Here is a 12,840-nt window from a genome sequence, read left to right on the forward strand (position 1 = left end):
AAAAGCAAATCAAAACGTGAAAGACCCATCTCCCAGTAGGCAAGAGGCCTTTTGTTGACCATCACCCCAAGGGCCAAAAATTCTAGGTCAAATCAGCTCCCATCCTTCTAGGCCAAATGCCAGCAGTGACAGTGGTGAGCTCTTCTGAAAAGCACCCAAAGAACATCAAGAGTAGAAGAATACCATGAAGAGAATTTACCAACCATAATTACTACAATTTTTGCTTGCCCTAAATAGCCACCAATCTCCCTCTCTTTACTGTTAATGAAGCAAAGGAGCACACAAGTATTTCTAATTTGGAGAAGCCAAGGGAGTCTGCATGGGCCATTAGCAGCAGAAAGCTTCATTACTAGGGGAAGAAGTCTCTCCCTGAACTTCTCATGGCTTTATGTGCAAGAAATCAGGAGGCAACCAGTCCATTTGAAATGTTAACCCTTACCTCTGAGTCAGCAATGGCTCCTGTATACAATCAAAAAGACAAGAGGACTACAAGCCTTTCCTTTTCTATGAGGTAGCTTAATTTTTTTTTAATCACCAAGCCTGTTTTTAATTAAGGGACATTTTCCTTTAGAAATATAGCAGGATCACTTGATAAAACTTCCCAACCTAAGTACCAATTTACAATACTAGTTGCATCAACAGTTATGTAATTTAGTGCCCAGACACTGTGCAGAACTGTTGAGTGTATACTGCCCACATTGTTGATTGTTAGGCAATCAACAATACCAGTGAGAACAAACATTAACCCCCTGGTTTGTGTTTACCATTAGCTTACTTCTCCTGAGGGTCCATATCTCTGTGTATTAAGACAAACACTGCACTGAGCCCTAAACGCTCTAAATTCGGAGCATTTGTGAAATAAACCCTTTATAATTACACATCTCCTAAGCAAGACACACCATAAAAACTAGCCCCAAATGGTACTGTCAGCATTGCCTGGATATTCATGCTTGCTGCTGTTACTCTCATCTTTTACTGCACAAAGAGTACAAAACTCAATATGTTGAGCACAGCCAACAAATTTTTGTGGCATGACTTTTCTTGAGCAACGGGGCTGGGCTTCCCTGGTGGCGCAGTGGTTGAGAGTCCACCTGCCGATGCAGGGGACACGGGTTTGTGCCCTGGTCTGGGAAGATCCCACATGCTGCGGAGCGGCTGGGCCCGTGAGCCATGGCCGCTGAGCCTGTGCGTCCGGAGCCTGTGCTCCGCAACAGGAGAGGCCACAACAGTGAGAGGCCCGCGTACCGCAAAGAAAAAAAAAAAAAAAGAAAGAAAAGAAAAACACTGGGCTCATAAGAAGTCCCTGTCAGAAGCTCACCACTGTCCTTCATTTTGAACAGTCTTATTTTTGCATAAGTAGCCCATCCTATCCAGGCTGCTAACTGTGTATTCCCCTTGTCCCTATGGCTACTGGTGTAAATAAACTGCACCTCCCCACTGGTGAGCAATAATAATAAACAGAATTTTTTTAATGAAAAAAAGTCCTGTCCAAGAACCACTATTCTATCTGCTGATCTGCCATCACCCAGTGATAACTGACATGTATCAGTAAGGGGTTTCCTGTATATACTACCCTTATTGATTGAAAAACAAATATTTCTCCTTCTGAGTAAGAAACCTAAGAGAAAAGAAACCCTAACCTTCAGTCTTTCTTCCAAACTTTTAACAATTCTTAAATTCACATAAAAAATAGAAATGATAGGCAGAGAGGCAAGCCGTATGAATCCTTGCGTTTCTGGCAGGTACACCCCACATCACTCCTCCATGACTTTGCAGATATATATTTCTGTTTATCTTTTTTCAGAGTTAGCTAAAGCAATGATAATTGATTGTAGAAAAGTCCCGAAATCAACCTAGCACCTCCCCAAAGGTAGTGTCTAAAGTTTTTGCGACACACTTGGGATAATAATTCTTGCTTATTATACCTTAATCCTTGAAGAGAAGCAATAGATGTCTATTGTCTATCTGCCTATCCTTCACATACTATTGCATCTCTTTCTTGATCTGTGGAATGCAGCTGGAATGGCTATCTCAGAACATGAAAACACCACCCTTGGAGCTACACAACTCCAAGGTAGACAACTACGTGTCAGGAATATTGAAAAACAATTTTATGCATCTAGTAGGGAGTTAGACTATAAAGCCTACCTTCTCTTTTATATATATGCACACCTGGTGCTGGTGGGGCTGACAGACTCCTCCTCATGAGCTCACCATCAGCTCCTCTTCCCAACTCCGTATTCAGTGATATCAGGACAGATGGTGTGAGAGTATTTTCACCACGGAATTAAGCAAATGCTACAAATCAGGGTCTTTATTCTAGAAAGCTAGTTGTGAAACACCAGCACACCCCTGGACCCGTTTATTATTCATGAAATTTAATAACCATGGAGTATTGTTGATGATATTCCTCAGTTTGGGCTCCATTTCGATGTTTAGATCTTTTTCTATTTTACTGCTGTAACCTTTGCTGCCGAGAGCGGATAAAACTTCTTGGAATTTTCCTGTCTCACATGTGTTTTTTCTGAGAACTGAAAAGATACCATTAGTGATGCTATGCCTATTTATCCCTAGGAAGGAGCATTAGGCGATTATTAAAGGAAAAGCTAGGCCACAATTTCCATTTCAACTCTTCTTTACTTTTGCATTCATAGAGGCAGGGGGTGCCTTGTACTCTGAACACTGACACATTAAGAGCAGTTCCATAGGTAAACACTGAGCACAAGCACTGCAGGGAAGGATATCAAGCAGGATCTAAGAATCAAGGTGATCAACAGCAACATTAACCTTTTCTTTTCTAGGAGAAATAGGAAGAAAGAAACAGAAGATTTGGGGCACAATGAATCATAAACTGTGTCCTGAAAGACTCCAGATCCCACAACTTTCTGGGATATTTCGTTGGATAAGTGCAATGTCATGTGGCTATTGGAAAGTGTTCCCTAGTTTTCAAGAATTGGATTAAGTTTCATTGGAGCAAACTTAATTCCCTTACCAGGCATTTGCTTCTCAGAAACGTAATCATCTATAATATTTTATTCTATTAGTAGTAAGTTTATATGTTGTTTTGTCAATCGTAGATGTAGAGACTTTTTTTTAAAACTTCTTTATTGGAGTATAGTTGCTTTACAATGTTGTGTTAGTTTCTGCTGTATAACAAAGTGAATCAGCTATATGTATATATATATATCCCCATATCTCCTCCCTCTTGAGTCTCCCTCCCACCCCTCTGGGTGGTCACAAAGCACCGAGCTGATCTCCCTGTGCTATGCAGCTGCTTCCCACTAGCTATCTATTTTACATTTGGTAGTGTATATATGTCAATGCTACTCTCTCACTTCGTCTCAGCTTACCCTTCCCCCTTCCCGTGTCCTCAAGTCCATTCTCTACGTCTGCGTCTTTATTCCTGTCCTGCCCCTAGGTTCATCAGACCATTCATAAATGTAGAGACTTTTGAAAGACAACATTTACTGAGTGCTTACTACATGCCAGACAACGACCCTGTGAGTTAAGTACCATTTGGCTCATTTTACTGATAGGAGAACTGAAGCAGAAAGAGGTGAAGTAACTTGTCCAGGAACATACCTAGGAAGTGGCGGAGGGAGGGTGGGCTATGATTTATGCCCACAAATGATTCTTAATTACCTCTCTATTCTTCAGCCTTTAAAAAATAATTTCAAACACATGCATATATCTTGACTTTCTTTTATGTACTTCCTATTAAAACTCAGAAGGACTGGTTGGCCAAGCTACAACATCTTGTAAACTTTTTAAATTTCCCCCACATTCAATTCAGTACATAATTGGAAAACAGATCAAGGCTTGATTTACTGATATTTGAATAAATCTATGTCAACTGAAGGAGCTTTAGAGTGCTCTAAACCGAAAAACAAATAATTCCCAGACGGTCATTGTGAAAGTTCATCCTCATTCTCCCCATCACAATTCTATGCATCTATACCACCAGGAAAAGAAAACAATTGCAAATGTACGCAAACTGCTGATTTGGTGGGTGGGGTAGGGGCAGAGTGGAGAAGAAATCAGCTGTTAAAATAAATCATCTGGGGGGCTTCCCTGGTGGCGCAGTGGTTGAGAGTCTACCTGCCGATGCAGGGGACGTGGGTTCGTGCCCCGGTCCGGGAGGACCCCACGTGCCGCAGAGCGGCTGGGCCCGTGAGCCGTGGCTGCTTGGCCTGTGCGTCCGGAGCCTGTGCTCCGCAATGGGAGAGGCCACAGCAGTGAGAGGCCCACATACCGCCAAAAACAAAAACAAAAAACAAAAAATAAATAAATAAATCATCTGATCAACTGACAGCCCCACGCAAGCAAAAGCCCAGAGACATTATGAAAGGATATTCTTAAGTATTTGATGTTTCTAGGAATTTTAGAAACAAAGACTGAGGATAGTATTTTCCTCCTGGATCTTCTAAAGAAAAGGTAAGGGCTGTGGACTCCTCATAAATATGTCCTAAGAGACAAATGGACAATAAGGACACTACAGGAAGATTTGGGGGAGTCCACAATTTCTTAAATGATATTCATGTATTCAATACTAATTTTATTGAGTCACTATATGTTCAACATGGTACTGGGCACCATAATACAAACAGAAAACCCTATCCTTGCTCTACTTACCATGTATGAGGAAGGAGGGGCAATTTATCAAGCTGTGTAGGAGCTATGAGTATTGGTCAGAGCAAGTACAGAGAGCCAGCACACAGCAGGGATATAAAAGCTGCACAGAAAGCTTGGGGAAGCTTACCAGAGAAAACCACCTTCATGCTGAGTTCATGGAAGCTGAGCCTTATGGGCTGAAAAGCACAAAGAAGTTGAGTATGGCTGAGGCATAAAATGCAGGGAAGGGGGGGCAGAGCACTGAGAAATGATGCTAGAAGTACAAACAGGAGCAGGTCATGAAGTGCCCACAAGACATTACAAATGGCAGGCTTTCATCGGGAGGCACTGGGAAACCTTGACAGAGTTTCTACAAAGAAATGCATGGATGGCAAGACCAGATCCAATCTACAAAGCCTCAAAAAGTTTAAGAATGGCATCACAGCAAGGTGGCATGCTAAGAAGCTGTTGTGGTTATACAGGTGGGAGTCAGTGTCAATCTGGACTAGAGTAGCTGGGAAGGAGAGAAGTAGAAAAACTCAGGCGAGAATTTTTTTTTTTTTTTTTTTTTTTTTTTGCGGTATGTGGGCCTCTCACTGTTGTGGCCTCTCCCGTTGCGGAGCACAGGCTCCGGACGCGCAGGCTCCGGACGCGCAGGCTCCAGACGCGCAGGATCAATGGCCATGGCTCACGGGCCATGGCTCACGGGCCCAGCCGCTCCGCGGCATGTGGGATCTTCCCAGACCGGGGCACGAACCCGTGTCCCCTGCATCGGCAGGCGGACTCTCAACCACTGCGCCACCAGGGAAGCCCAGGAGAGATTTTTTAGGAGATAAAATGGGCTGGACTTGGTAGGTGATTTCTGTGAGGAATAAGTAAGAAGATGAGTCAAGGATGACTCCCATCTCTGGTTAGGTAACTGAATCATTTGTCTGAACACCCAGAGATTCTGAACACAAAGGGAGGAATAGGTCCAAGGAATAAAGACCATAAGTTCAGTTTTGACAAGTTGAGTTTGAGATGGCTATTGAATACTCTAGTGGAAATACTGAAAGCATAGCTTTCAGTAGCTTTCAGTGGAAATATAATACAAGCCATAAATGCAGGCCACAGATAGAATCTTAAATTTTATTGTAGCCACATTGAAAAAATTTAAAAGAAACAGGTGAAATTAATTTTAATAATATATTTAACCCAATATATTCAAAACTTATCATTTCAACGTAAGCAATATAAACAAATTGTTGAGCTCTCTTACATTCTTTTTTTTTTTCATACGAAGTCTTAGAAATAAGGTGTATAGTTTAAACTTATGGCACATCTCCATTTGGGCGAGCCACATTTCATATGCTCAGTAGCCACCTGTGGCGAATGACTTCAATACTGGGCAGGGCAGATTCTAAGGGCAGTTGGATAAATGGATCTGGAATTCAATAAAGCAATGTAGACTGGAGGAAAAAAATCTAGAATCAACAGTGACTGTTAACTGAGGCTGTGGAATAATCCAGATCACTTGGGAAGAGCATGACGTGAGAGGAAAGCTTCTCACAGAACCCTAAGGAACACTAGCATTTAAGGGGCAGGGAGAAGAACTTACAAAGGAGGTCTAGAAGGAGCACACAGAAATCCACTGGTGAGATGATCCTTGTTCCAGGTAATTTATCTCTATACATAAGAAATGTGGGATCAGTAAATCCAGGAACTATGTGAGGCATGTTGCCATTATGAGGACTCTATAGGAAACGTTCCTGACATTTTTCTGAAATGAGGTCCTGACTTACACTGACAGGGCTAATGCTTTCCAGTCTTATCAGGAAGGATGGGGTTGGGAGAATGAGATTGGAAGCCAGGAAAGGAACGCTATGCTGAGTACCTATGGCCCCTAAAGAAAGCACGTTTTTAGAACTGGCAAGTGAGAGAGAACTCACCCAAACCAAGCGTGTCATCATTTTAACAAAACAGAAACTAGACTCTGCCTTGTAGAGGGTGGGAATCTTTCCTTCACCTAAATATTAAACATTATTACCAGGAAGGTACAAAACCGGAAATGCCACAATGTAAGCACCCATCACTCTTGGAAAAGGTAGTGAGGGGAGGTCACCAATGTCAAACAAGGAACTTATAGTGAACATGAACCAGAAGGGGCCTCCAAGGAAGAGGTCACACTCCAAGCACTCAGTTGCTGGTTAGGGGGCAGAGGTGTCCCATTAAACAGCTGTGCAGCCCTCACGCCTTGCCCTCTGGGGACCTGGGCTGAGGGAGGCAGGAGGAGGCTAAGAGTTGAAAGGGAAGAGGGCAGGGTCTTTGTGCCACATCAGATCTCCATCAACATGCAACCCCAAAAGATGGGGGCCGTGAGAGCTTTGTAAATCAACTCTTAGGGTGCATGCTCCAAGGCAAATAGCACAACAAATTAATCCTTTCTCCATGAAATGCAGCAAAGTTTGTATCTACGCAGAATTCAAATTGCTCATTAGCTCTGACATGTTCCTAATGAGGTTATAATGCTCTGGGACAGAGATCAAGTCACTGAACACAAATAGCTGAGGATAGAATCCTGGAAAGCTCAAGTTAGAAAGACCTTAGGGTAGTGCTTCTAAAACTTGAATATAAATCCCCTGTGGGTCCTGACTCAGAACGTCTGTAGTGAGTCTGAGATTCCCAAGTCTAATCCTAGGTCACACTGATGCACTCTGACTAACAAGGCCTTCAAGATCATCTAACCCAACCACCTTACCCTAGAGATGAGGACACGAAGGCTAAGAGACTCATAATTGGGGGTGTGCTAAGACTCCCCTGGGGTAAATTTGGGGTCATTGAGCACTTGTCTGCAGACCTGTGAATCAACCTGAAAATGTTTAAATAGAAGCCTAGGGAGTAGGGTGACCAACCATCCTGGTTTTCTCAAGACTGAAGGGGTTTCTGGGACATGAGGTTTTCTATTTTAAAACCAAGAAAATGACAAACAAACCAAGGCAAGTTTTTCACCCTAGTAGGAGTCTTTTAAATCTACTTAGAATACAGTATCAGGATTACTATCTTTTTGACCTTGTCAGTCTCTGAGTGCTGGGATCATGACCTGCTGCCTAGGTAAGCACCTAATTATCCTGTCCTAAAGATCTCCAAGAGCGGATGTTCAGAAGGATTACACCTGCAGAGCCTTCTAATGCCACTAAATGCCTCTCTAAGACACAGTCTCCCAGTAGGTCTCCAAGTAAGGCATAAAAAAGGAACATCAACAACACAGAGAAATCAATATCATGCAAGCACAGAATGTTCTTTTTAACTACATAAATCTATTTTAATTTTCCTCATTTGGAAAAAACGCATATAAGAAATAAATCGCTAACTTTAATAAAGCTCAAAATGCTCATTAAAAACATCTTTGTTAAAATCACCAAAATGATAAAAATCAGGATGCATTCCTAAGAATGAAAAGAAAAGGCATGCTCTGCATAATCAAAGTGAGTAGAAATGAAAATATATCCCTCCACATTGTTATTTTACTCACTGGAATTGGGTCCATTAACATTAGATAGAATAATAAACAGTTTGGAAAGCAAAAGTGGAGCATTTTCAGATGATCCAATGCTAGCAGGATATTATATTACTAAGGTGTCTAAAACAGAACGTCAAGATACTAATGCCATATGTGTTCAGAATGAAGACTTAGTGCGATCCTGACCATATAGGCTCACTCTCTGGAGTTTACCTGTTTAAATAAGATGCCAGCATGATCTGGCTGAAGAACTTGACTTAATATTCATGCAGTTAGGACACAAAACAAAAGGAAAGAAGTGTGGCTAAATGTATATAATGCATTTGAAATAGGTAAAAGATAGAACCCTAGACACTCAGCAATCTTTACCTGGAAATTAAAGAGGGCAGAAGCAATCCTATTATGCATTATAAACAGCCCAGCTGCTGACTTAATGGTAGTTTGAGTAGCATGACCAAGGAGTCCTTGCTCCAATATTCATAAGAAATGTATTGGACAAATCCAATAGTTCATGAAATTAACAAGGAAAATGAACTGGGGTGAAGCAACTTTGCAAGTAATAGGGAGGCATCAGCAATTGCTTCCCTGGAGCATACTGAACACTTAAAAAGAGCTCAGGGGGAGTAGGTGTACATAAATGAGAATGGACATTACTGAAATTTTTAATAATCCTCTTAATTTAAATATATTTCAAATTCTCTGTTGGTTGCAAGTCTTTTCAAGAGGAAGCTATTAGCTCAAAATGCCAATAAGAGGTCAAGGGCTATGAGATCTGGTTCATTGTTATTGAAAGTTAACTGCCATTTGAATCAGTCTAAAACTACCTTAACTTATGAGCTGACAGCTGTCAAAATTATCCCCACGTCACTTTCGTAGAACTAAATACTTCCCAAAGATTCCGGAGAACAATTTCGCTTCTACAAATACCAACACCATGGATGATATATGCATGTGCGTTGACAAGCCAAAATGTAGAGTTAATTCAACTTACAAACCAATAGACATACGATGAAAGAGAACATTTTCCTCACAGACACTTCCATGGACAAGCTGACTGAAGCTGGCCTTGACCAAACAAGAAGCTGGAAGGGTTTCCATAGAAGCAAGAACGTGACTTCTATTTTTCCCAGACAGAGACCCATCCAAGTCTTCCAAAATTGCTGCATGAGGAAATGGAAATGCTACCAAGTTTGGAGAGTTTGTAAACTTCAACTGGTTGGTCTTGACAGTAAATCCACCTATAAATTGGAAGAAAGACTGTGATGCAATGACACCAAAGAATATGATCACAAATGGCAACTGAAGTCACTGGGATATTTTCAGTATTTTAAATTGCATATTTATACAGTTTTACAATCCACTCATTTATTCAAGAAAAAAAAATCCTAGGTGTTGACTATATGCCAGGCTCTGTGCTATATACTGGAGAGAGAGGGAAACAAGAAGAGTAGTGGCATTGCCCTCATGCAGCCTGTATTCTAGGGCAATGATTCTCAACCAGGGGTGGTTTGCCCTCCAGGGGACATTTGGCACCATTTGCAATCATTTTTGGCTGTCACAACTGGGTGGATGGCAGTGGTATGAGCATCTGGTGGGTAGAGGCAAGGATGAGGCTAAACATTCTATAATGCACAGGACAGTCCCCACAACAAAAAGTTATCCAGGGACTTCCCTGGTGGTCCAGTGGTTAAGACTCCATGCTTCCACTGCAAGGGGTGCAGGTTCCATCCCTGGTCCGGGAACTAAGACCCCCCTTCTGCTCTGTGCAGCCAAAAAAAAAAGGTATCCAACCCCAAATGCCATAGTGTCAAGGGTGAGGAATTGTGGTCTAGTGGGAAGAGATGACACAGAACATTAATTGACTAATTATTAAGTGCTGTGGGTTAGTCTCTCCATCTTTCTGCTCTAGTTCTTCTACGGCAAACCTAACCCCATTTTTTATGAGATTTATACTTTAAACATTTACCCTCAAACGCAATATTCAATCAATCACGTGGGTAAATAGTAATAGTAACATATTTTTCAAATATTAGCTCTAGGGCTACACTTCTTAGCAGGCTTTCCCTCATACCACCTCCATGTGATTCATTGTCATTCTGCTGCCAGTCCAGTTGCCCAGGAAGAAATGATGGCAGTGGTCTTCTAATACTCACCTTCCTGTCATTAAAATTTAAAAATTCAGTACACATCTCTTAGTATATATGCTACCATATTACTGTATTATATACCTTGTAAAGTATACCAAAAAAGGAAAATTTTTAAATAAAATATTGATACAAAGAGAGGCCCTAATGCCTTTATTCTCATCCCAGTAGAGTCCATGTACTGAACTGTCACACATTCAAGATGCCACGATTCCACCTCTGGCAACTTCTGTAGTTCATCTAATACCACAAGCAGCTGTACAATTCAGTTATATTGGATTTCTTTGCAATTCCCCAATCATAACTTGCTCTTTGGAATTTTTTTGCATATGCTGTTTCTAATACGTAGAAACTTTTCTCTGCCTATTCTTCCTTGCAAACTTCTCTTCACCTTTCTAAATCCTGCTCAAGGCACTCTATGATGAAATCTTACCTGACCCCTTTCCTTGCTCCCCTCACTGACCTTGCTCAATCTTCTAGTACTGGACTCACCACACTCTTACAGTCACTGACTTAGACATTTATTTTTGTGCCTAGATGGAGAGACATTGGAAGACAAGAACTATGTGTTTTGCATCTCTGTACTGCCCAGTTCCTTAAACAGAACCTGGACTAGACAATTTTTAAACAAATGAAAGAGATGGCTCTGCCAAGACCATCCAGTGGGAAGAGATTAGAGCTCATAAGGAGCAGTGTGCTTTTTTTCAGTGTCTTATGAATGATATGAAACAGCGAAGCTATTAAATGACTGAGGAATTATGATTTGAAGTGATTGCTATAAGGCATTCTTTATTCTTATTATTATTTCTACAATCTTAAACTCAGATGCCACCCAAATAAAAACAATATTTGGCTCTGCCTATGGGGGGGACAGAAAAAAGCAAAGTGGAAACTTGCTGATTATTCATTTAATTAAAAAAACAAACAATTATCTAAATTGGTGATTCAAACCACAAGAGCACATTTACTTGAATCACTTGATTTGTCTGTTTACAATGATCAAATCAACTAGATTGCTTTCTGCTTCTTTTCACCTTGGCCCATGAGTTCTCCAAGGTATTTCTCACTGCCTCTGAGATGTGGTTAACAAGTGGACAAGAATTCCTATGGTGCATACAACAAGTCTTGGGCTGTTGCAAACATAAAGTACCTGAAACTCTGGCTCTTTCAGGAAAGCTTGCATGTGTGTTAGTTTATATCCATATGTCTATCCATCCAGTGCCATTCATTGATTTAATCAATGAACCTACTGGGCATCAGGCTACTAGTTACTAATGATAAAACTCTGAGCAAAAGAGATGTGATCAGATATAGAGAACAAACTGGTGGCTAGGTTGGGGCAAGATGGGGGAGCGGCTCAAGAGGGACAAACTACTATGTATAAAATAAATAAGCTACAAGGATATATTGTAGAGCCCAGGGAATATAGCCAATATTTCATAATAACTTTAAATGGAGTATAATCCATAAAACTATTGAATCACTATGTTGTACACCTGAAACTAACTGTAAATCAACTATACTTCAATAAAAGAGAGAGAGAAAGATGTGATTCCTGCCTTTATGAAGCTCAGAGTCCAGCAGAGACATGGCACCATAGTCATAGAGTGTGATAGGCACCATATAGGGAAAGACTGGGGAGCTGCAGGAGCCACACTGGGAGCACCTGGCCTCCTCTAGAACTTCTTTTAGGATATTTGAGCAGCAGTTTCAACTAATGCAATCCTATAACTAAAAGAAACAATGAATCACAATGGCTTTTGCCACTATTTATCACATTTATATGAGTACTTGCCTTATTCACTATCTATCTTATCTACTCAACTTACCCTGTCCTCGGGAACAGCCTGAACAGGTCCTGATGGCCACACAGTCAATGAGATCAAAATTCACAAAGGTTGTGTTAGACACTGTCAGTTCCCACCTTTTGGGAGTTTTGATCCCAGCTGACATACACAGGCTTCCCTGTGATTTAGAAGGGGGAAAAAAGGGAAGAAAAATAAGGGGACTGGCCACATGAAATACAATTTTAATACATGAATAAAAACAAGTGAGTAAAAAGACAAACTACAGACTGAGAAAAATATTTGCAAATCAAATAAATGACAAAGGATCACAATGAAATATGCTACACACCTGTTAGATGGCTAAATGAAAAAATAGTGACCGTACCAAATGCTGATGAGGAAAAGAAATAAATGAACCTCTCATACATTGCTGGTGGAAATGTTAAATGGTACAACCACTTTGGAAAATAGTTTGGCACTTTCTAACAAAATTAAACATACTCTTAACATTGACCTAACAACTCAACTCCTAAGTGTTTACCTTAGAGAAATGAAAACTTATGTTCATACAAAACCCTTACACAAATGGTTAAAACAGTTTTCTTTGTAGTCAATCACCAAATCTGGAAACAACTCAAATGTCCTTCAACAAATGAGTAGGTAAACCTCAAAAGGTTATATACTATCTTATTCCATTTATATGATTGTTGAAAAGAAAAAAACTATAGTGACAGAGAATACATTAGTGACCTCCAAGGGGTTAGACATGAGAAGAGGATGTGGTTACAGAAACGGAGTC

General features: G+C 40.8%; 1 protein-coding gene across 1 annotated transcript in view; it reads right to left on the reverse strand.

The window, feature by feature from the left end:
* The window catches only part of PKHD1 (PKHD1 ciliary IPT domain containing fibrocystin/polyductin), a gene marked incomplete at its 3' end in the record, with an annotated part of 426,508 nt that overhangs the window by 205,814 nt on the left and 207,854 nt on the right, over nucleotides 1-12,840 (reverse strand). Inside the window, exons 47-48 of the mRNA XM_081247000.1 lie at nucleotides 12,084-12,219; nucleotides 9,102-9,348 (exon numbers count right to left, since the gene is read on the reverse strand). Coding sequence (XP_081103126.1) covers nucleotides 9,102-9,348; nucleotides 12,084-12,219 — 383 coding nt within the window. The remainder of the gene's footprint in view (nucleotides 1-9,101; nucleotides 9,349-12,083; nucleotides 12,220-12,840) is intronic.

The sequence above is a fragment of the Mesoplodon bidens genome (assembly GCF_964165515.1).
Source record: "Mesoplodon bidens genome assembly, chromosome: 10".
Taxonomy (NCBI): domain Eukaryota; kingdom Metazoa; phylum Chordata; class Mammalia; order Artiodactyla; family Ziphiidae; genus Mesoplodon; species Mesoplodon bidens.